The sequence below is a fragment of the Balaenoptera ricei genome, chromosome 8 (genome assembly GCF_028023285.1).
Source record: "Balaenoptera ricei isolate mBalRic1 chromosome 8, mBalRic1.hap2, whole genome shotgun sequence".
NCBI lineage: Eukaryota > Metazoa > Chordata > Mammalia > Artiodactyla > Balaenopteridae > Balaenoptera > Balaenoptera ricei.
The window spans coordinates 64812224-64838269 of record NC_082646.1 but is presented as its reverse complement, the minus strand read 5'-3'; the positions used below and the strand labels follow the sequence as shown (position 1 = coordinate 64838269).

Sequence of the window (26046 nt, the reverse complement as noted above, 5' to 3'; positions counted from 1 at the left end):
GTTTCCATCTAAGTCAGTCATAGTTTCTGAGGGTCCTGGGTCCTGTGGATGGTCCACCTCAGTGCAGTCTTTACTTCACTATTCCTTAAGCTGTAGATGATGGGGTTCAACATGGGAGTCACCACCCTGTAGGACAGTGACAGCAGCTTCTTGCTCACAGGAGAGGTGCTGGACTGGAGTCTGAAGTATGTGAGGATGGCAGTGCTGTAGAAGAGGGAGACAACCAGGAAGTGGGAGGAACAGGTGGAGAAGCCTTTGCACTTCCTCTTGGCTGAGGGCATCCTGAAGATAGTGGAGAGGATGCAGACATAGGACCCCAGGATCAACAAGAAAGGGAAGAAGATGAATAGGACAGTGGCTGTCAGAGCCTCCGATTCAAACAGAGAGGTATATTAGCACAGCCCAGTGCAATGACAGGGAGGTTGTCACAGAAAAATTGGTTCACCTTGTTGGGGCCAGAAAAAAGGAAGCTAAAAATTCATGTGGTTTGCACAGTAGCCAATGGAAATCCTGAGAACTAGGAGGCAGCTGCCAGTTGGGCACAGGCCCTGTGACCCATGATGACTGGGTAGCGCAAAGGGTCACAGATGGCTACATAGTGGTCATATGTCATTGTGGCCAGGAGGCAGCACTCAGCAGCTCCAAAGAAGAAGAAGAAGTACATCTGGGTAGCACAGCCAAGGAAGGAGATGGTTGTGTCTTGGATGATCACGGTCCCCAGCACCTTGGACAGAAAAACCAAGTTGAAACCTATCTCTAGGAAAGACAAGTTCCTGATGAAGAAGTACATAGGACTTTGGAGGGCAGAGTCCTCTGTAGTGACCAGGATTATGAGGACATTTCCCATTAGGGTAACCAGGTAAATGATCAGAAATAGGAGAAACAACAGAGCTTGTAGCTCAGAGGACAGGGCTGAGAAGCCCACAAGAAGAAACTCATTGACAATTATCCAGTTTCCCCATGTTATTTTTCTGCCCAGGATTTCATTGGGCATCCACACTCCAGGAAGGTGGACGTCCCCGTATGTTATTTAGGCCTCTATTACACCCTTAGAAAGGGAAACTCCTGTGGCCTCATTCTTCAACCTCTTGTTATAGTTGTTGAAGGTCAAACAGCTGTACTTTCCAAAATGTAAAAAACAAGTCTGACTAAGGGATTCACAATTTTTTTTGAAGAATACTAACTTTTTTTCAGACTGAACTCAGGCACACCGTATATATCTATAATGTCTCAACTTTTCTTTGCTTGACAGAGGATGTTCAAAGTCACAGCTTCACTTTTGTCCTCCTATTCTATCTCTCTTCAGCAGTCAGTGGTGCTAAAAAGAAGCCAGGCCAACCATTTCTGAAGGGAGGGGTCTTAATGCACAGAAGGGTGGTGAGGTGAGCCAGGGCATGTTTTCTGCAAAACGAAAGGGTGGGAAGGAGAAAGTCAAGGAAAGTGAACCAACAACTACCAGTGATCCCTGAGGAGAAGACCTGAATGTGTCCTAATCGGGAGCAGCTCATACTTGGGAAGAGTTCAGCATATTAGAGACATCTTCATTTCTAAACTCAAACAATTGTAGTTTAAGCAAGAAGATGCATAATACAGAAGTTGCGGTTTATCTTGATCACTGGGCTAAATATTCTCCACGTGGCTATATGTGATCAGACAAAGGGAACACAGACTCAAGATACTGTCAGACAATAGAGAGAATCCAGCTGTGTTCTGTATACACCCTTTCATTAGCTTCCACTGGTTGACTTATGTCTTGACTCTCAAGAAATATGAAACAAATTTTACATATAAATAAAGACCAACTCAAATATTCAAGCTTGACTAATACTATTAAATCCTGTGAAAAAGAATCAGAAGGTTTCACCACTGCATCAATAACTAAGCTTCAAAATTGGGACTCTGAAAATTTTTCTGATGACTATAAACTTAAATGAAGGAATAAATCTAAATCACGTAATATGGTGACTGGCTTATAATACATGCTTAATGAATGTTAAACATTACAATTATTATGATATGAAGCTAAATCTACCTTCCAATATCTACTTCTTATCTAACCCATTGCCCAAACTCGCTGTAGCCCTTTCTTTTCAATCCCTAAGAGAAAAAAAATAATTTATTCAATAAATATTGATTATCTTTTGTGTGCCGGACACTGCTCTAGATACTGAAGATAATATGTTAGTAAATAAAACAAACAAAAATCTCTGCCTTCATACAACTCACCTTCTAATAGGGAAGACAGATTAATAACGAATTATGTAAATAGAATATATAGTATGTTAGATGGTGACAAGAATAACGGAGAAGAATAAAGCAGTAGAGAAGATAGGATTTAGGGTGTGGGGAGTGTCATAGAAGGTTTCACTGAGATGGTTTTTAAGTAAATCCTGAGCAGGTGCAAGACATGAAGTCAAGGTGGTGAAGGAAAGAGGAAGGTAAAGAGTAAAAATAGCGAGAAAGATTTATTTAAAAATTTTTGCTGATTCCTATTCATTTTAGAAACCTCAAGCTGGCCATCACTTCTTTTATGAAAACTTTTTTTGATACCTTATTTATTTTTATAGTAAGAATGAACATTTATTGAGCACCAAGTAAGTACCAGACAGTACTCTGAGCATTTTGCAAGTGTTATGGTTGTCTCACAACTACCGGAAGATGTAGGGACTATTATTAGTTTCACTTTACAGCCAAGGAATCTGAGGCACAGAGAAGTGGAGTAATTTTCCCAAAGTTAGGCGGTCAGCAAATGGCATCAGGATATGCATCCTGGTCAGTCTGACTCCAAGCCATGGATTTGCCTGTCAGGTGGCACTTTCACCCACTCTCTAAGGATGGGAATGAATCTAAGCTCACAGGTGAGACTAAGGTGGAGCGTTTGGCATAGGATGGAAGCAAAGGAGAAAAAAGTAAGACAATTTCTAGAAGGACAGAGCATTTCTAGGTATTAGCACCACTGGAGACCTGAAATACTTTTACAGTCCTTATCTTAGAATAATCATGAATACATGTCTTCATCTCATATTCTAGGTGGTATACTCCTTGAGAGAAGAGATTGTGTTAATCAACTTTTTATCCCAACGCCTTGCAAGGTAGATGCCCAGTAAATTGTTATTGAATGAAGAATGAAGAAGATATGGAAAATAATCAGGGAAATATCTATATAGGCAGAGTGTAGGCATAGTGAGCCACATTCATAAGGAATTTAGACACAAAAGACTACATACATCAACAATACAGCCTTAGATTTAAAGAGTGATAAGAGTCATAAATTATGCTCCTCATCTTCTTCCTCCCTAACCTCCTTGCTTTTATCTACCTCATTTCAGGAAATGATACCACCTGGCTGTGTAACCCAGGAACTGGGATAAAAATCCTTTAATTCATCCCCCAAATTTGGTTATTTTTCTTCCTAAACACTGATTCAGTATCACCTTCTCCATCCCTATCACCACAGCTTTCGGTTCTGGTTCTTATTTTCTTTGGCCTGGAATACTGTAGGAACCCGATTCCAGCTCATTCTCTTCAAACCATCCTTCACTTGTACGTGACCTGACAGCAACTCGGATAGGGTTATTTACCTGCTCACTGTCTTTCAATCACTCCCTACTGTTCCTGGAATAAGTACAACCCTTGACAAGGTCTTTTTCCCTGATTTCTGCTTATTTTTCCAGTTTGAAATCCCCTACAGAGCTGATGCTCTGATCACACCAAAATACTTTCTGTTCTGTGCACACATCATGTTCTCTCACCCCTCCTTGCCTTTGTGCATGTGGTTCTCTATCCTCGGAAACATCTTCCTGCAATTATGTATAATTTTTCTGCTCATCTCTCATCAGAAAAATCATTTTCTTTGTGAAGTTTCCTTGTCCTCCCTTGGCCAAATCAAGGGATTATTCTTTTACTCTCTTTTAACACTTTGTGTAAACTGCTATTAGAGCATTTTTATAATTGTGTATGTGTGCATCTATTTATGTTATATAATTATTAACATCATGAGTACAAATGTATTCATTCATCATTGTATCTTTTGCACACAGCAGAGTGCTTAACTCTAGGTGCTTAGTAATTAATGTAGCCTAAGGTTTAACTTTTTTCAAAGCAGTTTGATGATACTATTGGATCTCTAGTTGAGCCAACAGTCATATAAGATGAGTGTGTGTGTGTGTGTGTTTTATAGGTTTTATCTTCCAAGGTATATATATTTTGTTTAATTTTTTTGCTATGTGCTGAAAAGACATTTTTAAAGCTTTACTCCATTATAACAGCTTTGCATCACTCAGCGTGCCATAAATGTCCAATTCCTTCAAATATTTAATCAAAATATTTCTTAGGACAGAGCCAAATCTTAGGGGCACATCACTTAAGCTATATTCCCAAACAGTTTGACACCAGTTTTTAATCTCTACTCTTTGGGCAAATAGCAAAGCTATCTCTTTTTTTCTATCAGCAACTTTAAATCATTTCAGACATGTGTTGGGTATAAATAAACACAGCTATGGGGGCTTCCCTGGTGGCGCAGTGGTTGAGAGTCTGCCTGCCGATGCAGGGAACACAGGTTCGAGCCCTGGTCCGGGAAGATCCCACATGCTGCGGAGCAACTAAGCCCATGCGCCACAACTACTGAGCCTGCGCGTCTGGAGCCTGTGCTCCGCAACGGGAGAGGCCACGACAGTGAGAGGCCCGTGCACCGCGATGAAGAGTGGCCCCCGCTCGCCGCAACTGGAGAAAGCCCTCGCACAGAAACGAAGACCCAAAGCAGCCAAAAATAAATAAATTAATTAATTTTTTAAAAAATTCTATAAAAAATAAATAAATAAACACAGTTATAGGTACTGTCATCTGCAACATATCTCTTTAACATAGTAACAAAGGTCTCATGAAAGAGTTCATCAAATGCCTTAGTGAAACGCAGATAAACCATATTAATATTCATTCTTTAACCCAAAATCTAATGTCAACTTCCTAATAAAACCTTTTCTGACCATTCCTATCCCCAACTGGATATAATTAATTACTCTCTCCCTTGTGTTCCTCCAGGATTTTAAAATTCTCTTATAGCAAAGATCAATAAAACTAAAAGCTGGTTCTTTGAGAAGATAGACAAAATTGATAAACCATTAGCCAGACTTATCAAGAAAAAAAGGGAGAAGACCCAAATCAATAGAACTGGAAAATGAAAAAGGAGAAGTAACAACTGACACTGCAGAAATACAAAGGATCATGAGAGATTACTACAAGCAACTATATGCCAATAAAATGGACAACCTGGAAGAAATGGACAAATTCTTAGAAATGCACAACCTTCCAAGAATGAACCAGGAAGAAATAGAAAATATGAACAGACCAATCACAAGCACTGAAATTGAAACTGTGATTTAAAATCTTCCAACAAACAAAAGCCGAGGATCAGATGGCTTCACAGGCGAATTCTATCAAACATTTAGAGAAGAGCTAATACTTATCCTTCTCAAACTCTTCCAAAATACAGCAGAGGGAGGAACACTCCCAAACTCATACTATGAGGCCACCATCACTCTGATACCAAAGATGTCACAAAGAAAGAAAACTATAGGCCAATATCACTGATGAACATAGAAGCAAAAATCCTCAACAAAATACTAGCAAACAGAATCCAACAGCACATTAAAAGGATCATACACCATGATCAAGTGGGGCTTATCCCAGGAATGCAAGGATTCTTCAATATATGCAAATCAATCAACGTGATACACCATATTAACAAATCGAAGGAGAAAAACCATATGATCATCTCAATAGATGCAGAGAAAGCTTCTGACAAAATTCAACACCGATTTATGATAAAAACTCTGCAGAAAGTAGGCATAGAGGGAACGTACCTCAACATAAAAAAGGCCATATATGACAAACCCACAGCTAACATCATCCTCAATGGTGAAAAACTGAAACTATTTCCACTAAGATCAGGAACAAGACAAGGTTGCTCACTCTCACCACTATTATTCAACATAGTTTTGGAAGTTTTAGCCAGAGCAATCAGAGAAGAAAAAGAAATAAAAGGAATACAAATAGGAAAAGAAGAAGTAAAGCTGTCACTGCTTGCAGATGACATGATACTATACTTAGAGAATCCTAAAGATGCTACCAGAGCTAATCAATGAATTTGGTAAAGTAGCAGGATACAAAATTAATGCACAGAAATCTCTTGCATTCCTATACAATAATGATGAAAAATCTGAAAGTGAAATTAAGAAAACACTCCCATTTACCATTGCAACAAAAAGAATAAAATATCTAGGAATAAACCTACCTAAGGAGACAAAAGACCTGTATGCAGAAAATTATAAGACACTGATGAAAGAAATTAAAGATGATACAAATAGATGGAGAGATATACCATGTTCTTGGATTGGAAGAATCAACATTGTGAAAATGACTCTACTACCCAAAGCAATCTACAGATTCAATGCAATCCCTATCAAACTACCACTGGCATTTTTCAGAGAACTAGAACAAAAAATTTCACAATTCGTATGGAAACACAAAAGACCCTGAAGAGCCAAAGCAACCTTGAGAAAGAAAAACGGAGCTCAGGCTCCCTGACTTCAGACTATACTACAAAGCTACAGTCATCAAGACAGTATGGTACTGGCACAGAAACAGAAATATAGATCAATGGAGCAGGATAGAAAGCCCAGAGATAAACCCACGCACATATGGTCACCTTATCTTTGATAAAGGAGGCAAGAATATACAGTGGAGGAAAGACAGCCTCTTCAATAAGTGGTGCTGGGAAAACTGGACAGCTCCATGTAAAAGAATGAAATTAGAACACTCCTTAACACCATACACAAAAATAAACTCAAAATGGATTAAAGACCTAAGGTGTCTGTAAGGCCAGACACCATCAAACTCTTAGAGGAAAACATAGGCAGAACACTCTATGACATAAATCACAGCAAGATCCTTTATGACCCACCTCCTAGAGAAATGGAAGTAAAAACAAAAATAAACAAATGGGACCTAATGAAACTTAAAAGCTTTTGCACAGCAAAGGAAACCATAAACAAGACGAAAAGACAACTCTCAGAATGGGAGAAAATATTTGCAAATGAAGCAACTGACAAAGGATTAATCTCCAAAACATACAAGCAACTCATGCAGCTCAATATCAAAAAAACAAACAACCCAATCCAAAAATGGGCAGAAGACCTAAATAGACATTTCTCCAAAGAAGATATACAGATTGCCAACAGACACATGAAAGAATGCTCAACATCATTAATCATTAGAGAAATGCAAATCAAAACTACAATGAGATATCATCTCACACCGGTCAGAATGACCATCATCAAAAAATCTACAAACAATAAATGCTGGAGAGGGTGTGGAGAAAAGGGAAGCCTCTTGCACTGTTGGTGGGAATGTAACTTGATACAGCCACTATGGAGAACAGTGTGGAGGTTTCTTAAAAAACTAAAAATAGAACTACCATATGACCCAGCAATCCCACTACTGCGCATAACCCCTGAGAAAACCATAATTCAAAAAGAGTCATGTACCAAAATGTTCATTGCAGCTCTATTTACAATAGCCAGGACATGGAAGCAACCTAAGTGTCCATCAACAGAAGAATGGATACAGAAGATGTGGCACATATATACAATGGAATCTTACTCAGCCATAAAAGGAAACGAAACTGAGTTGTTTGTAGTGAGGTGGATGAACCTAGAAGACAGGAATAAAGATGCAGACCTACTAGAGAATGGACTTGAGGATATGGGGAAGGGGAAGGGTAAGCTGGGACAAAGTGAGAGAGTGGCATGGGCATACATACACTACCAAACGTAAAATAGATAGCTAGTGGGAAGCAGCCGCATAGCACAGGGAGATCAGCTCGGTGCTTTGTGACCACCTAGAGGGGTGGGATAGGGAGGGTGGGAGGGAGGGAGATGCAAGAGGTAAGAGATATGGGGAAATATGTATAATATATAATTATATATTATATTATATATAATATATAAGTGAAAGGGGATTCATAACAGGGATATGAAGGAAAAAGCTTTAGGCTTGACTTTTCTGGAAAAAAAATCTCTCTTGTACCTCTTTTATGTATCTCCCCTAGACTTTCAGAACACCTGTACTCTACCATAGGAACTGGTCTAGCTCTAGAATCAACCCCACTCTTGAGTGGTATATTTCTCCACATGCAATCTACCATCAAGTCCTATCAATTTTTCCTGTAAAAGATATTTTGAATTAATTTCTACTAATACCACTCTATTCCAAGTCATCATCATTTCTCAGCTAGATTATCCATTCACTTACTTATCTTGCATACACTATTGAAAAAAAGGGAAATAATTTCATTGTATGTAACTTTTAATTGGGCAAAGCAAATCAGAATAGATTGAGTAAAGTGATAGTCTTCAATATCTAAGTAAATGTCCTGAGATCTTGACATCAGGAGCTCTCTTAGCTGTTTTTAAGAGAATTTTAAAGGTATGCCTGTACCTTAGGCTTCATCCACAGAAAGGGGCACCCCTTGCTCTGTGTAGCTTGTGGCTCCTGGAAAGTGGTACTGACTCCCGTGGCCATATAAGGGCTGCCCCACTGGTTTAGAGCATCACATCCATCTGCATTGTCTCAGCACCAAATACTCTTTTTCTAAATAAACCATCGTTGGCAATTTTATTCTACTGTTTGTGCATGTTGACTATCTACTGTGGCAATCTCCAGCCTCTCTGAGCTGCATGCCTGGACAGTCTATGTTGTCTCTCCATGTACCAGTTATTCTTTCTGTTAATGCTCTGGCTTCAAATTTGCATATATTTTGAGTGATTTGCCTTAACCTTATTTCTCCATAGTATTTTAGTGTGAGTTTTGCAGAACATAAGGTTTCCAGGAATGCCTATGTTGTAGTAAAACAGAAACATTTATGCAGCATTCATTTTCAAAGAGTTACAGGTACATTGGGGGAAGACAAACATGTAAAAATAAGTAGAGGATAGTAGACACAGAATTTAACTTGTGTATTGACAAACTTAGAATAGATGCATGTAGGATGAGCATTTATGCTGCTTGAGGAATTGCAGTAGACCATGAAAGATGAGATGGATTTGGCTAAAATGAAGGTCAAAAGAACCTTTTGAGTAGAGAAAATAGAGTACCAAGACATCACCAACTGCTAATCATCTAACCTATGAACTCAGAAGTCTAAATGAAATGCATGACTTTTCTCTGATTTACTCATGTATTCCCTCTGTATTCTTCAAAATTTATTAAAATTAAAATTTAATTATGTTTCTTTACCTATTATATAAGCAAAATTGCAAATGATTGATGACAAATATTATTGATGTGGCTGTGAGGAAACAAGAACTCTCATAAATTGCTGTTGAGAGTATAAAATGGTACAATCAATTTGGAGGGAAATGTGCCAATATAGCAACACTATATATGTATTTACACTTGGCCCAATAAATCTAATTTCTAGATTTCCATATGTCAGATACACTGGCAAAAGCATTAAAAGGCACATGCATAAAGCTATTCTTTGTAATTGTAAAAGACTCATTAAATAAACTATGGTGTATCTACAAAGCAGAGTACTATGAAGTTATAAAAAGAATGAGGAATCTTTTTGTGGTTAAAGAAGAGCTATGCTGGAGTTAGCTGGATCCATTTTAATCCTTAATGAAAGCAGCATCATGATTGAAATTTATGATAGTACTTCAACAAGGTGTAAGAACCTAAGTTAATGATTAAGAATGATCATTAAACAAATAACCACTGAAACCCCAAATCTAGAGAGAGAGCCTGTGGAAGCTCAGGTCATTCTTCCTGGGATGAATAGAATGAGGAATAAATCATTGTTGGACCTATAAAGGTATAGGTATGGGAATTATTGACCCACTTTCCTATATCCATACAATACATACTAGTGAGCTTGAAAGAACTAACACTCCCTCAAGGACATGAGAACTAAAATAAGGCAGTGAGGAGAGTTATGCATTGGGAGGACTCATAGGGTTTCCTATCTGATGAATGCAGTCAGATTTGCCCAAAGTAAGACAAAGTCACAAGGTGATTTTTGATGGGTTGTGCCCTCTTTTATTATGTGTGTCCCCATGTTAGGATTATAAGCAGTTTCATATTGTTCACAGTGTGAACACAGGAATGTGAATATCTGGAATTACTTGGCCACAGAAGTGTTAAAATGATGATAAGAAAAAGAATGTAAGTCCAGAATGGGCAGGCAGAGGAGGTTTCCAGGTGGTAGTGACAGGTCTAAACTACCTCTGTGTTTTCACTGAGCTTTCCAAAGCTTTCCAACAGTCATTTCAGCAGCTGGGTTTCATCATAATGGAGATAGGCAGAGGCAGAGGAATTCTAAATATCAAACTGATTGTTCCCTATTCGAAAGACTTTAATCTTTTTCTTAATGTCTATGGGATGCAGTCTCTAAGGCCTAGGGCCTTGTAGAATGTTCGGCCAAGGGCATTCTTCACCTCATTATTTCTCAGGCTGTAGATGATGGGGTTCAATATGGGAGTCATAACAGTATAGGACAGTGATAGCACCTTTTTGCTCTCAGGAGAATTATTGGACTTAGGACGGAAATAGATGAGGCTTAAAGATACATAGAAAAGGGAGACAACAAGGAGGTGGGAGGAGCAGGTAGAGAAGGCTTTGTGCTTCCCTTTAGCTGATGGAATCTTGAGGATGGCAGCAATGATGCAAGTGTAGGAACATAGGATCAGTAAGCAGGGTATCATGACGACCAGAATGGTTCCAACAATGGCATAGATCTCAAACAGTGCTGTGTCTGCACAGACCAGCTTCAGCACAGGTGGGCTGTCACAGAAGAAGTGGTTCACCTTGTTGGTGCCACAGAATGGAAAGCTGAAGAGCCACGTGGTCTGCACAGTAGCCATGGGAATGCCTGGAAACCAGGAGGCAATAGCCAGTTTTGCCCGTGTCCAAGGGTTCATGATGACTGGGTAGTGCAAGGGATTGCAGATGGCTACATAGCGGTCATATGCCATTGTGGCCAAGAGGAAACATTCAGAAACCCCAAAGAAGAAGAAGAAATACATTTGAGTGGCACAGCCAAGAAAGGAGATGGTTGTGTCCTGAGCAATCAGAGTCCCCAGCATCTTGGGCACAATGACTAGGTTGAAGCCAATCTCTAAGAAAGACAAGTTCCTGAGGAAGAAGTACATGGGGCTGTGCAGCATGGGGTCAGCCAAGGTAACCAGAATGATGAGGCTGTTTCCCAGCAGGGTGACCAGGTAGACGATTAAAAATGTCAGGAAGAGTAATGACTGTATTTCAGCAGGTAGGGAAGAGAAACTCATGAGGATAAACTCACTAAATCTTGTCCAGTTTCCTTCAGCCATTGATATAGGAATGAATTCCGAGCTGTGGTCATAGAGAGAGATTCTTGATTGGAAGAGTCAGATTCTGGATTTGTGTTTCAGACTCCTTCTTAGTGTCAGGGAAAGAGGCAAGATGAGGATTTCAGTTGCAAGAGAAAGGGCCTTGTGTTGTCTAAGAATAAAGACACAAGGAAGAAAGGCCAGAGCCTGAGCTCTGAAACGGACAATGGCTTAATGTTCCCCACTCTTATTCTTTGTGATCCATTTTCCACTTTGTTACCATATTTGCTAAAACAACTTGGATCATATTCACACACATCCATTTTCTGCTGCACACTTAATACCTTTTTAGCAGGGTTAAATGAAAGGTGTCCTGAGGAAATGAAGTGGAGTTAGATGGAAAACAGTATAAATTTTCCATGTATACCTATTATGTATCCCCCTTCTTCAAAGATTCATGGTGTTTATCTTCTCCATCTACTGCCCAAAGCTGTACTTACCTTTTTTGTGTACATTTAAAGACTTCAATCCTAAGATAACTTGAGAGTGTATACAGTAGAAAAAGTCATGTTTTTTCATGTTTTGTTTTGAGGTGACTCAACTAGGAGAAAAAGTGGCAAGGGGGTGCGTAGGAAGAATGTCTATAGAATGTAGTAGTTTTAATGCACTTTTTCCCCTCCTTTCCATGTAAGAGCTGTATAGTATTTTATATCATATAATGCCTATTCCTAATCAGATTATGAGGTAACAACCTTAGGATCTTTCTCCTCAGTCCAGCAAAGCTGTAATTGACATTTCATTGTCAGGACCCAGAATATCCACTGGCTTTCAAAATTAAGATCTGAGAGGAGTACTGTAGTACAACTAAGTAGATAGTGAGTGTGTCCCAGGAGATTCCAAATACTTCTCTTTCTAAAGTGGACAAATTGGAAAAAAGAAACATATTCCCACAAAAATTCTGTGAAAAATAAGAAGAACATTAGAGTGAATGTTTGAAAGATAATACTCATGAATAAACAATTAACTTGGACTACATTAAATAAGAGCTGGAATCTTAAATGCTATGAAAAAATTCAATATTTATTCCACTTCTGTTGAGGTACTGGCAATGCGATGATTGATTTCTCTCTGAAGCTTAGAATCTAATGGAGGAGATATTTAAATAATCAATTATATTAAATCACAATGAAGGTCTTGATACAGTAAGTATACGGTATCTTGTTGGGGGGAATGTATAAGGAGTAGGGACACCTAATAAATTCTCTGATGGCTTTCTAAGCAATAGCGATGAAAATGAAGTTGGCTAAAGATGTGTAGAACATCTAGGGTGTACTTTATTATGAAAATATAAAATTGAAATTGTGAAAATACTATAAAAAATAAAAATCACTGAGCTTTTTTTTTTAAACTGAAAGCATTCCTTAATATACACACACACAGAAAATAATGGAAATATACCAATATGTCTTGATCTTTGTGTTATTTATTTTAAAAAAATTTTAGGATAGGGAAAATTTCCTTTAAGCATTCAGGCAGGAAACAAATAAAAAGAAAAAAGCAAAACCACATAACACAATCAAAAGACATTTCAGGCTCCCTGCTAGTCCCTCCAAAACTTCCAGAACATTCTTCTGCTAATCATTAGCTGACTGTCCCAGGAGGAGGAACCCTCTCTTCTAGGCTTTCTGCACCCATAGAATTGTCCTAAAGAAATAGTGTACTTGATGTGATCTACCTTGTGCATGTTCCAGTGAGGCAAGTCTTCCCTGAGTTAATTAGAGGACAGTCAAGACTTCAGGAGGTATATGTTCTGTCAAAGCTGCAGAGACTGGAATTTTTCTGAGCCAGAATGCTTTACAGTCAGAACTGGAAAATAACCTGGGTAATCTCAATCTTCTTGTGGTCTCAGATCTCACTTATCTTATGACACAGAAAGTGGAAACTGAGGCTCAGGAAGGTGAAAAATGATAAGATCTTTCCAGTGTGGACATAGGAATAGAATTAGGTGTCATGACAAACCCTGCCAAACCTTGTCTAGTTGAGCAACCGAATCTGGAGAGGGGCCCCTGGTTGTTTCATCCCTTGGTAAGGCCTTACCTGTGCCCAATAGGGATATCTGCCTTGTTCAGCTCTGCCTGACACCTATGCTTCACACACACCCCCGAGTGTTTAAGGAACTCTGGTTCTGCTGTCAGAAGGACCAGAAGAGGAACCAGGGAGGTCTTACTTCCTGTCCTGGATGAACAATTAACAGCTGTGAGACAGGAGGGAATGGAACAGGGCACAATCCTTAAAGAATAACACAGCCGTTGAGAAAAATCGGTTATGACAAAAACTGGTTAGAACCAACCAAGCCCGAGGTGGCAGAAGATACAGCTTCCAGTGGACCTTAAGCCGTACTGTATTACAATGTGCTCACTGTACTACGTTAGCATATGCTAAATGACACTCCACAGGCACTATGACAGTTCTGAGGCCGACAGTAAAATGCCAAAAAGTGGGTGATGACCCAACTCCTGGAATTCTCTGCCCCTTTTCCAAAATAGTCGGAATAATCCTCCCACTTGTTAACCTATGAAATTACTCAGCCCATAAAAGCTAGTCACCCCATATTTCAGGACCATTCTCGCCTTCTGAGTTGGACCTCATTCTGCCTATGGAATGTGTATCTCTCTCAATACACCTGCTTTCATTTTACTATGGATCACTCTTGAATTCTTTCCTGCATGAAGCCAAGGACCCTCACTTGGTGGCACATCCCAAGAACTTGCCTGAGACCTGGGACATGACCATCCTCTTGTGCCCCATTTTCCTGAAACATCTTTACAAAGGAAGAGGAAGAAGGTGGTCTTCTCCCCCTCCCCACTTTTCCTTTGATTACAAAAATGTAGTCCACTTAGTTCTGGGGGCAGAGCCCTCTTGCCTGCCACAGGCATCTTATATTAATAAATCTACTTCTTACCTATCACTTTGCCTCTTGCTGAATTCCTTCTGTGCCAAGACATAAAGAAGCTGAGCTTCATTAAGTCCTGAGATGAGTTGTGATGTTGCAGCCCTAAGATTGTGGATTTGAGTTCCATATGAGGTGCAGTTGCAGTTGGACCTGAATTCAGGTCACTGCTGCCTTCTCTGTGTCAGGCATGAGTGAGCAGACTAGATGGGTTGGCCATGCTCCCGGTCCTGACTTAGGAGATATATTCCCAGCTGTGCCTCTTTTGTCCTCAGGGCCAGGTGAAGGGCTGGCATCTGTATTTTCCCCCAGGTGTTTCTGGGCTCACCTTAGCTCCTCTTCCTTCCCTTCCTCAAGGGTACTGACCTTTCTTGACTCCACTGTCCTTTGGGACCCTAAGGAACGTCAGATGCAATTGGATGAAGTTCAAGAAAGGAAAACCATACTCTAGGAATGTAGGATTGTGTAGAGAAAAGCACACACATTTTGGATTCTGAGTGACCTAAGTTAACCCCAGCACTAGAACTCTCTGGTTTGTGACGCCTAGCAATTTTATTAAACTCTCTGAGTTTCTGTTTCCATATTGCTTAGGCAAAGATAATATGCTTATTTTACAGGGTTGGTATGATGGGGTGGGATATATTAACAAGGATGTTAATGTACTCTATTACAGCATATATATTACTATATCATGAATATCATGTTATAATAACTTTCCCAATAGCCAGTAATTGTTCAAAACAACTACTGACTAATTACTACATGACAAGCATTGTTATAGACCCTTAGAGAGAGAAATGGACAAAACAAAGTCTCTGTGCTCATAAAGCTTACATTCAAATGGGGGAAGTCAGGCACTGAACAAATAAACAATTAAGAACTTAAGACTAAGTAGTTGCTATACACAAAATCCAGGATGGAAGAAATAGAAAACTGCTGAAAGAAAGGGCTCAATTAAATAGACTTCCTTTATTACAGGATCTTTTTGTCTTTTTGTTAATAGTAGGCTGGTCATTGTTAAGGAAGTTGTACAAGCAGAAGATATAAGCCCTTGTCCAAAGGTTGATCAAGTGACTTGAGGTTACTGGCTTTTGAGAAGCCTAGAGAGCAGTACGGGATAGAGCTAGTGATTCAGGCTTTAAGAGTCATACAATTTTAGACACAGGAAAGGTTATACTGTTTCTTATTATAGTACAATTTTTAACAGTAAAATATTGTAAAAATTGTCTTAATTCCATCAATAGGCAACTGATTAAAAATTGTAGGTTTTCCACTGCAATACTATGCAACTGTGAATATATTAATGTGGGATAAACTCCAAGATAAATTTTTATTTGAAAAAAAGCAGGGTGAAGGATATTGTATATACATTACACAAATTACATCTATTTAATAGAAATAAATATTATAAACCTACATATAAAATATGTAAACAGTAAATTTCTCAAAAGATACTCAAGGAATTGATAATAGTTGTTGCCTTTGGGCAAGGAAAGTGGGGAAGACCAGAGGTCAACCCTGAGAGGGAGGTATTTTGATTGTATATTATTTTGTACTTAATTAATTTTATGCACATTTATTAAATTTTTAATAAAAATAAAAGACACTTGAAACAAAACAACACTTTTATTCTGGTTCCTCCCCTATTAATTTCTAGCCTTATGACCTAGAGAAAGATATTAAAATTACTCCATGTCCCAATACCTGTTGTGAAAAGGAAACGCGATTAAGTATAGAAAACATTCCAAGCCTTGGTGTACGTCATACAAAGCAGTTTTCATCAAACTTCTGTTTGACTTGAGACTTGAAGGTTTCCATCAGGGAGAGGAAGGGGCATTCCAGTTGACTGTAAGATGACCACATCACTTTGATTACTGCTATCATCACCATTTCTGCAATTACACTTAATGTTTGTCAGATTGGCTTCCTTCTTTTCCACTAATTCACTAAACTTTCCTGCGTTAGGATCTTTGCATAGGTTAATTCATTTGATTCTAATGTTTTTCCTCCTAATTTTCACCTGGTTAACTCCTACTCAATTTTCTGATACCACTTTCCGATTTTCTGTTGTTACTTCCTCAGAAAAGAGTTCCCTGACCTCCTTGTATTAGGAGTCCCATTTATTCTTCTTCAGAGAATTTTATTAGTTTACTTCATAGCAGTGGTAGCATTGTATAATTATATATTTATTTGTGAATTCTTTGTTTAATCCTCTCTTAATTGAGGGATTCTGTAAATCAGTACTTAGCAGTGAGGGTAAAGGACGATTGGGAAGAAAGAATGCAAGCCATGAGAATAGTGAGGAAGCTTATATAGTAATAATTCAGGAACAATGGCCTGGCTAGGCCAATGGCAGTGGCAATGTAAATGAGAATTGAAACAAAGGATGTGGAAGAATTTTGCCAAGGAAGAATTAGCAGGATTTAGAGACTGGTTGAATAGTTCCATGATAGCACTTATCAAAGTGTAGAACTATTACACAGTAAAGCACTTTGCATAGGAGCTCTTAGAGGGCAGCACCTTGTTCATTTTTTGTTGTACCTTCAAGATTCAGTGTGTAAATGTTCACTGATTAAGTGAAAGAATGTGGCAACAAAAGGGGGAATCAAAAAGAGGAATAAGTAACAAGCCAATGGCAATGGCAATGGCAATGGGAATTAACAGGGATGAATAAAAAGTGTTGCCAAGGAAGAATTTGCAGGAGTTGAAGACTGGTTGTATACTCCTATGATACCGATTATCAAGTTGTAGCATTAGAGCAGAGTAAAGTACCTTGAATGATGTTTTAATTTCATAATCATCTGTTTACTTCTCTGACCCATTTAGTTGGATGAGCACTAACTAAACAGCAGCACGTATGTTCACCACTGTACTCTCAGAACTCGGTATATACATGTTCCCTGATGGAATGTAAAAATAAAGCAATGAAAAATTAAATAAAAAAGAAGGGTAAGTAATAAGAAAAAAATTGACTAGATGTAGTGACTGGAGAATGAGTTTGTGTTTTATTCAAAGTAACCATGAGTTCAGAATTTCATCATGTAGGCATACCACACAGGGGTTGGAGTTGACTTACCATCTGTAGGTAACCCTCTGCTAACCAGCTCAGCACGCTTTCAACAAGCTCCGATGCTTAATCCATGTTCTGCATGGTTTGGACTTTTATGCTGAGTAGGGTGCCTGAGCACTCAAGTGCACCTCTTTCTCTTTCTATGGACTCATGGGTACATCATTCATCCTTGATTGTTGGTACTCAAAGTGTCCTCATACGTTACGTTATGGGTAACGTAAATTGTTTAAAACTTTGGAGTACAGCAGATAGTTATCACTTTTGGGTGAGTTGTTTATATCAGTGTATGGAAATAAACCCTCACAAACAACGTATGTTTACTAGTAAAGGGATAGTCATGTTTACATCTTTTTGTGGACATTTTGGATAACAGTTCTGGTGGGCTTTGGGGGTTAAAATTTGGGGGGCTTTTGAGGAAAACATATTTACAAGCAAAAGAACATTTTGGGGAGAAAATTAGTGGAAAATATCTTTGCTGTGTTTATTGTCACTGTTATTAGGGAGAAGGAAGCATCCTTCATAAAAGTTTATTTCATACATTAGTTTGAGAGCATTGTGCTAGATAGATACCTTGCTGCCTAAGCAGAAATGTCTTGGAGGCACGTGGAAACATGAAACACATTTGGGTGAGAGATCACTGCTAGAGGTAATGATCTGGGACTTAATCATTCATTTCGACATTTATTGAGTATTAGTGAGTGCCAGGCAAAGGAATTTGAACATAATGAGAGGTTGTCCTTATACTCACCTGATAGATATGCATGTAAAATACAATTAATTACATTATCTTAAATGCTTTAGTAGTAATATAAGACCAAGATATGTATGACAAAGGCAAGTGACCTCAGCTTTATCTAGGGGAATTAGAGAGTGTTTCTAGAAGAAAAACATTTAGAATTGTATTCCAAAGAATAAAATTAGAGCTGAATCTTGAAAGATAAGTATAAATTAACTTAGTACGGGGAGGAGGTAGTGAGACGGAGGAATTTTAGACAGAAAAAATTGTGTAAAGATACAACAGGTTAGTAATAATTTCTGCCATTTATTGAACACTTACTCTGTGCCACGTATCTTCTTCATTCAGAAAATAAAAGTAATTTTATAAGTACTTCTAGTTCTCCCAGAGAAATAGCTCATCACACAATAGATCAGATAATTTCCACTGAAGTTGATCTCAACATTGTTCTTTGTTGTGTTTTGTTTTCTTTGCTAATTTTCACTCTCCTAAGAGCTCTTTTAATCTCCGTGTAAAACATTATTTTATTTACTTATTTCATGTAACTTCTTTTGAGCTTCTACCTCTGTATTTTAGAAGAAGGAATATGCAATATTTTTATTTTATTTTATTTTTTTGAATTTTTTGAATTTATTTTTTTATACAGCAGGTTCTTATTAGTTATCCATTTTATACATATTAGTGTATATATGTCAATCCCAATCTTAAAGTACATGATATTTTGGATTCATACCTAGATTAATATTCTTGCTGACGCTTAAATTGCTGTGACAATTAAACAAGTTACTTGCTTTTTTGAAACAAGTATCCTATTTTAAAAATTGTGATGAAACCCGTGAGGAATAATTAATACTTTATTTAAAAATATGTAACATATTTTTCTGTCAATAAATGTTACTTAATTCACCCTGCTTCCTGGGAGGAGATAGAATTTAAGTAGATTTCTCATGTTACAATTACAGCAAACATTCTTGAGAATTCTACATAACCAATCCCCCCCTTTGAATTGAAAGAGATACTACAGAAAGATCATACAGCTCCATGAGTGGAAGTGGTTGGCTCATGTAATTTTAATTTTATTATATATTATTATGTTATTAATATGGGTTATGAATGTGCTATATAATTATATTATATCCCATGTACAGATTATGAAATATAAGGATAGATATTTAGAGTTATTTTTATGAACTTGCATAGCTGTTAAGTACCAGACACAGGATTTGAATCCAGGTTTTTCAGACTCTAAATTGTTGAGGAGAATAAAAAAAGACTATGCTTAGAGAAACTAGAAATGCTTGGTATAAGGGGAAGGAAAATAGATCAGTGTGACAGTTGTTGACTATGCATTCAACTGCAGGGTTGGGGTATGGAAAGAACGAGATTGGAAAGATAAGCTTGAGCTGGACTATACATGGGCTTGTATGACATGCTAAGAACATAGTTTCGTTGTGAAGATGAGGATGAATTGTAAGGATTTAAAGCATGATTATGACAGATCATCACATATGTATTTAGAAAGAACTCTGGAGACGGTGAGAAGGATGAATGAGAATGGGGTGTATATAAAAGTCTTCAGTATGACTGGAGGCTGGGAGACCAATTAGGAGGCACTAGTAATAATCCTGGTGGGAGATATAAGCCAATACCGAAGTTTCATCTCACAGTAGTGATTTGTTGAAACCCTGGCAATGGTGGGATCTCTAAGAGATAGTACACAAGGAAGAGAGAAGAGGGCCAACAACTGAACTCCTAGGACCAGTATAGTTTAAAAGGACTTGGAAAATAGCACAAAGAATCTGCCCTTGGGCATGTAGGGGGTAGCAAAGGAATCCATGATTATGGAAGGCAAGATGATAAAAAGTTTCAAGAGGGAAATTCCCTTTACACAAACATCAAAGAAAACCTGAAGAGTACTTGATTTCCTCAAGTGTCTCTCTAGACCAAGAGCTGGTCCAAGCCTGGGGTCACTGGACTCTGTTGAAATTCCTCCCACCCCTGTCCCTGGTCCCTGCAGACCTCAATCTGCAGAGTCATAGTCACTGAGAGCTGGAAGGGACCCTGGAGACCCAAGAGTACAGGGCTGGAATCTCTCCCTAAAGGGAGTTAGTTCTCTCTCCCTCTCCTCAGCTCTAGCTGGGCTGAGCTCTGTTCCCCCTGGCTTCTATCCTCAGTCTCTTCCACCCCTGGGGTTGCAGACTAACCAGCCTATTAATGAGCAGTCACAGACCATGACCTCATTAAAAAGCTGTTAATGAGACACACTGCTGTTCAGGGAACACAGTTGAGGGAGGCTCCCAGTGGCCTCCTCTTGGGGCCTGGAGGGAGAGCTTAGGTGAACAGACAAGATCAGATCTGGGGAGAGGGCTAATGACCTCAGGCTGCAGAGCCACACTTAATGAACTCCTGCTGGCAAGCAGGCGAGCTTTGAAGCTCAAGTCCTCACTGGCCTGCAGGCTTACAGGAGTGGGTGGGATCCAGGGAAGCAGTGATTTTCCTCTTATCAGTCAGGTCTGCTTACTGCTTTCTCTGCTGACCCATTTTGATGGAGGACTTCAAGTTCTGAGATTAAGAAGTAATTTTGTGTTGCCCTGAGTTTATGGTTCATGGACAATTGTATAAGCCTTTTGACTGGTCTCCATCCCACAGACTTTGTCCCCTAGCCACCCATTCTCCACAATACTACCAGGAAAGTCTTTCCAAACACATAGCTGATTGTTACTTCATGCTTAAAACTTTTTAATGAAGATAGTTCACAATAAGTTTCAGAGTCCTAGCATAGAAGACTCTTGAATATTTGGCCCCTGCCTATCTCCCCACCCTCATCTCCTCCAGACATCTCTCCCATGTTATTTTCATCATTATTACGACTGCTATCACCATCGTCATTATCATGATTATATCAGCATGTTGAACATTTCCACAGTGCTTCTTAAGTGTCCAACAGTGTTTTACATATATTAATTCATTTAAACCTCATAGCAATGCAATGAAATAGGTGCTGTGATTATCTGTATTTTATAGATGACACGGAGTCAAGATATGCTGTTATTTGTTCAGTGTCTTACAGCTACTCAGGAAGAGAGTCTGGATTACAACCCAGGCATTTTGGCTTCAGAGTTTACACTTTTTACACATAAGAAGACTTACTTCTGTACCCTTTGCACTTACTACTTATTTGTCTTGGAATGCCTATCTCACATACAATCTTAAACCTTGGCTCCCATTCCTTCTTATACTTCTTACTTTGCTACTACTTCTAACCATTATGCATGTATTATTACCTATTGTCCTAATGTTTATATGTCTGCTCACCACTGGACTGAAAGTTCTTACACTTGGATTGAGCTGGGTTCAGTAACCGTTACTGCGGTTTTACCGAATCTTTCAGTATTTATTATATTACTTTAAACATACACTATATTGTATTCTCTTTGAGAAACTGGAAACTAAATTCTTGACCTCTCTCACACAGCCATGCCTCTACAGCCATATATGCTTGTCTTCCTTACTTTACCATTTCAGTGAAAGGTATCTCTATCAACATGATTGCTCATGCAAGAAATATGAGTATAGGCCTTGACACCTTTTCAATCCTAAACCATCATCAGCTTTTACCTGATCTTCTGCCATTCCTATACTAGTCTCTCTTTACATTCTTGCCACTTAACAATAAATTATCTACCCAGTAGACATAGTTATCTTTTTTTAAAAATTGCCCCTTGCTTAATATGCTTCAATGGTGGTCCACTGCATTTAGATTAATATCTAAAATCTATCACATGGTTAAAAAGAAGTTCTGAACAGTCTGACCTCTTCTTACCTATACAGTCAATTTTTACCTCTCTTGTCCTTATTCACAAACATTGTTTTTCCTGGTTTCGGTGTCAGGGTAATACTGACCTCACATGAGTTGGGAAGTGTTCCCTCCTCATATATTTTGTAAACGGTTGTGAAGGATTGGTATTGATTCTTTTTTAAATGTTTGGTAGAATTCACCAGTGAAGCCATCTAGTCCTGGACTTTTGTTTTTTGAGGTTTTTGATTACTGATTCAATCTCCTAGCTGGTAATTGGTCTGTTCAGAGTTTCTATAGCTTCATGACTCAGTCTTGGTAGACTGTATGTTTCTGGAAATTTATCCATTTCTTCTTCTACCCATTTGTCCAATTTGTTGGCATATGAGTGCTTGTAGTAATCCCTTATGAGCCTTTGTATTTCTGTAGTATCAGTTGTAACATCTCCCCTTTCATTTCTGATTTTGAGTCCTCTTTTTTTTTCTTGGGGAGTCTAGCTAAAGATTTGCCAATTTAGTGTTTCTTTTCAAGAAACAAGTTCTTAGTTTCTTTGATCTTTTGTATTCTCTTTTTGTCTCTATTTCACTTATTTCCACTCTGATCTTTGTTATTTCCCTCCTTCTACTAACTTTGGGCTTCATCTGTTCCTCTTTTTCTAGTTCCTTGAGGTTCAAAGTTAGGTTGTTTATTTGAGACCTTTCTTGTTTCTTATTATAGCCATTTATTGCTATGAACTTCCCACTTAGAACTTCTTTTGCTGCATTCTATAAGTTTTTTAATGTGTATTTCCATTTCCATTTGTCTCAAGGTATTTCTTAAAAATTTGTCTTTATATTTCTTTTTTGATCCATTGGTTGTTCAGTAGCATGGTGTTTAATCTCCATATATTTGTGAATTTTCCAGTTTTCTTCTTGTAATTGGTTTCTAGTTTCATACTACTGTGGTCAGAAAAGATGCCTGATATAATTTCAATATTCTTATATTTATTAAGACTTGTTTTGTGCCCTAACATATGAAGTATCCTTGAGCATGTTCCATGTGCACTTGAGAAGAATGTGTATTTTGTTGTTTTTCGATGGAATGTTCTCTATGTGTGTGTTAAGTCTATCCAGTCTATCATGTTATTTAAAGCCAATCTTCCCTTATTGATTTTCTATCTGAGTGATCTATCCATTAATGAAGTTGGGATATTAAAGTCCCCTACTATTATTGTATAGCTGTTTATTTCTCTCTTAAGGTCTTTTAATTTTTGCTTTATATATTTTGGTATTCCTAGCTGGGTCCATAAATATTTACAAATATTGTTAGATTGAGCCCTTTATCATTATGTGATGACCTTCTTTTTCTCTTATTACATTCATCTCTGGGGAGATTCCTATAATCCAAATGTTATTCTGCTTGATGTGCCCTTTAAGTTCCTTAAGCTATCTCCATTCTTTTTCATTCTTTTTTCTTTTTGCTGCTCTGACTGAACGAATTCCACTAACCTATCTTTGAGTTCACTGATCCTTTCTTACATTTCATCTAGTCTGTTTTTGAGTTCACTGATCCTATCTTTGAGTTCACTGATCCTTTCTTACATTTCATCTAGTCTGTTTTTGAGACCCTCTAGTATATTTTTCACTTCAGTTAACGTATTCTTCAGTTCTGTGACTTCTGTTTGCTACTTTTAAAATTCTCTTTCTCTTTGTTTAAATTCTCACTTTGTTCAGCCATTGTTCTCCTGAGCCCGGTGAGCATCTTTATGACTATTATATTAAATTTTATCAGGTAAATAACTTATCTCCATTTCATAAGGTCTTCTTTTCTGAGGTTTTATCTTGCTCTTCATTTGGAACATATCCCTCTTTTTCTTCATTTTCCTTGACTCTGTGTGGGTTTTTATACATTAGATAAAACAGCCACCTCACTCAGTCTGAAGGAGTGGCATCATATAGGAGATAAAACTTATTGTTCAATGCTGCCCGAGCTCTTGGCTGTCTCTCAAACCCTTGTGATTGTCCAAGCAACCTACTTTATTGTTAGTGGCCTCCCAGTAGTTGAAGGTATGCCAAGAGCCATCAGTGTCCCAAAGGGGAGAATCCTTATTAGCACCTAGATTCAGGTTAATTGGAAGTCAGACCTGTAGGCAGCAACTTTTAAAGTATTCAAATATACATCTTTCAGGAGAAGACTGGGAGATTGAACATTTCTATCTGCTCCCTCTGCATTGAGTTTTGGAGTGATAACCAGTTCAGAACTGTTTTTTGTTTATTACCATCCCATTGAACCCATGAACACGAGTCTCACTGGCCAGCAGAGCCAGGCTATCAAGGGATGTATCCTCTGGGTGGCAGTCACAAATGTCAGTGTACCAGATGTGTATACAAGTTTTCTCAGAGACACTGATGGCCTGCGGGAGGAGCAGAGGGAGAAGGCATAGATGACACCTGCTAGATTCCCCAGTCTCTGGAGAGGACTATAGTCAGCCCTTCAATATGTGTTTAATTAGAAGTCTATCCCCTAAGTCACAGCTATGAAAATAAGCTTATTGTCGTCTTTCCCAGAAAGACAGGGGTGCATTTCAGTCTGCTGTCTCTGTACTGTGCCCCAGGGGGCAGTAGCCAGTTAAGAAATGTTTCTCCATTTTTTATAGTCCTAGGGACCCATGAACATAAGAACTACTGGCCAGCAGAGCCAGGCAATCCAGGGGCTTTCCCTGGGTGGCAGCCATAGCAACTGGGGCAACAGACATGCGCGGAGACTCCTTTCTGGGAGATACTGGTGACCTGGAGTGTGGTGGATGGAGAGTGTGAAGATAGTGCCTGCCCTCCAAGGTCTCTGAAGAGGATCACCGTTGGCCCTTAAAAGTGTTTTTAATTAGAAGCCTGCCCTTCAGTTCAAAGCCTTAAGATAAGCTAATAGGCTTCTTCCACAGAAAGACTGGGTGCCTTAGTCTGTTGACTCTCTGCTGTGCCCTGAGGTGTAACTGGTTAAGAACTGCTTCTTTGTTTGTTACAGTCCAATGGGACCCATGAACCTAAGCCCCACAGGCCACCAGGTAATCAAGGGGTATCTCCTGGGCATCAGTCACAAAAACCAGGGCACTAGACATGTGCACTCCTTTCTGCGAGATACGGGTGATCTGGACTGCAGCAGAGGGAGAGCTCAAAGATAGATTCTACTGTCTGAGGTCTCTGAAAAGGATTACAGTGGGCCTTTAGATGTGTGTTTAATAGGAAGCTTGCCCCTCAGGCTGCACCTATGAAGATAAGCTAACAGGCTTCTTTTACAGAAAGACTGGGCACATTAGTCTATTGCCTTTCTGCTGTGCCTTGGGAGGTAGCCAGTTAAGAATTCCTTCTCTGTTTACTACAGTCCTATGGGACCTTAGAGCGTAAGCCTTGCTGGACACCAGAACCAGGTGACCAAAAGGTGTCCTCTGGGTGACAACCCCTAAAAATCAGGGTACCAGACAAGTACATAAGCTCCTTCTCAAGAGAAAGCTGTGAGCTGGAGTGAGGCAGAGGGAGAGTGCAAAGATGGCACCCGCTGGCCTCCGTCCGTCTTTGGAGAGAGATGTGTGTTAAATTACATGCTTGCCCCTCAGGCTGATGCTTTAAGATAAGCAAATAGGCCTACTTCACAGAAAGCCTGAGCACTTTTCAGCTGCCTCAGTGTCTCTGAGCTCTTTTCAGGGCCCTTTTTCTGGGCCTTGGGGCTGTGGGGTGGGTGAGTCTGCGTGAGCCTTTTAAGAACTATTTCTCAGATTGCTATTGCCTTGTGGGTCTCATGGACACAAGCCCTGTTGGCTTTTGAAGCTAGATGTTTTGGGGGCTTGTCTCTCAGGTGCAGGTCTTAAAATGGGATGCCTGATGTGGAGTTAAAACCTTTCACTCCTCAGGGAGAAACTTGGGGTTGTGAGTTCCCTCCCAACTGTGGTCACAGTGCTGAGGGTGGGGTTGATGGCAAGATTTTGTCTCAGCTGCTCCTAGCTTTCCTTCTTCCTTTTTTTCTTTCTTTCTTCCTCCCTTCCTTCCTTCCTTTTCTTTCTTTCTTTTTCTTTCTTTCTTCCTTTCTTGCTTTCTTGCTTGTTTTCTTGCTTTAATCTAGAGTAACAATCTCTGTCTCTTAATAGGAATATTTACTTCT

The 26046-nt window shown here is 38.9% G+C and overlaps 3 protein-coding genes across 3 annotated transcripts in view; all 3 read right to left on the bottom strand.

Annotated features, from left to right (window-relative positions):
- ZNF215 (zinc finger protein 215) overlaps nucleotides 1-26046 on the bottom strand; it is a 284622-nt gene that overhangs the window by 55647 nt on the left and 202929 nt on the right. The gene's annotated exons all lie outside the window — the stretch shown is intronic.
- Nucleotides 18-994, bottom strand: LOC132370173 (olfactory receptor 10A4-like). Its single transcript, XM_059929917.1, is given in 2 exon segments — nucleotides 18-389; nucleotides 392-994. Coding segments are annotated over 2 exon segments (975 nt in total).
- Nucleotides 10431-11393, bottom strand: LOC132369834 (olfactory receptor 10A2). The gene has a single exon (XM_059929522.1). The coding sequence runs from the start codon at nucleotides 11382-11384 to the stop codon at nucleotides 10431-10433; it is 954 nt and encodes a 317-aa protein (XP_059785505.1). The 5' UTR covers nucleotides 11385-11393.

What these genes read in the sequence shown, in the direction of transcription:
- LOC132369834 (XM_059929522.1), bottom strand. Translation starts at nt 11,384, where the DNA reads ATGGCTGAAGGAAACTGGACAAGATTTAGTGAGTTTATCCTCATGAGT.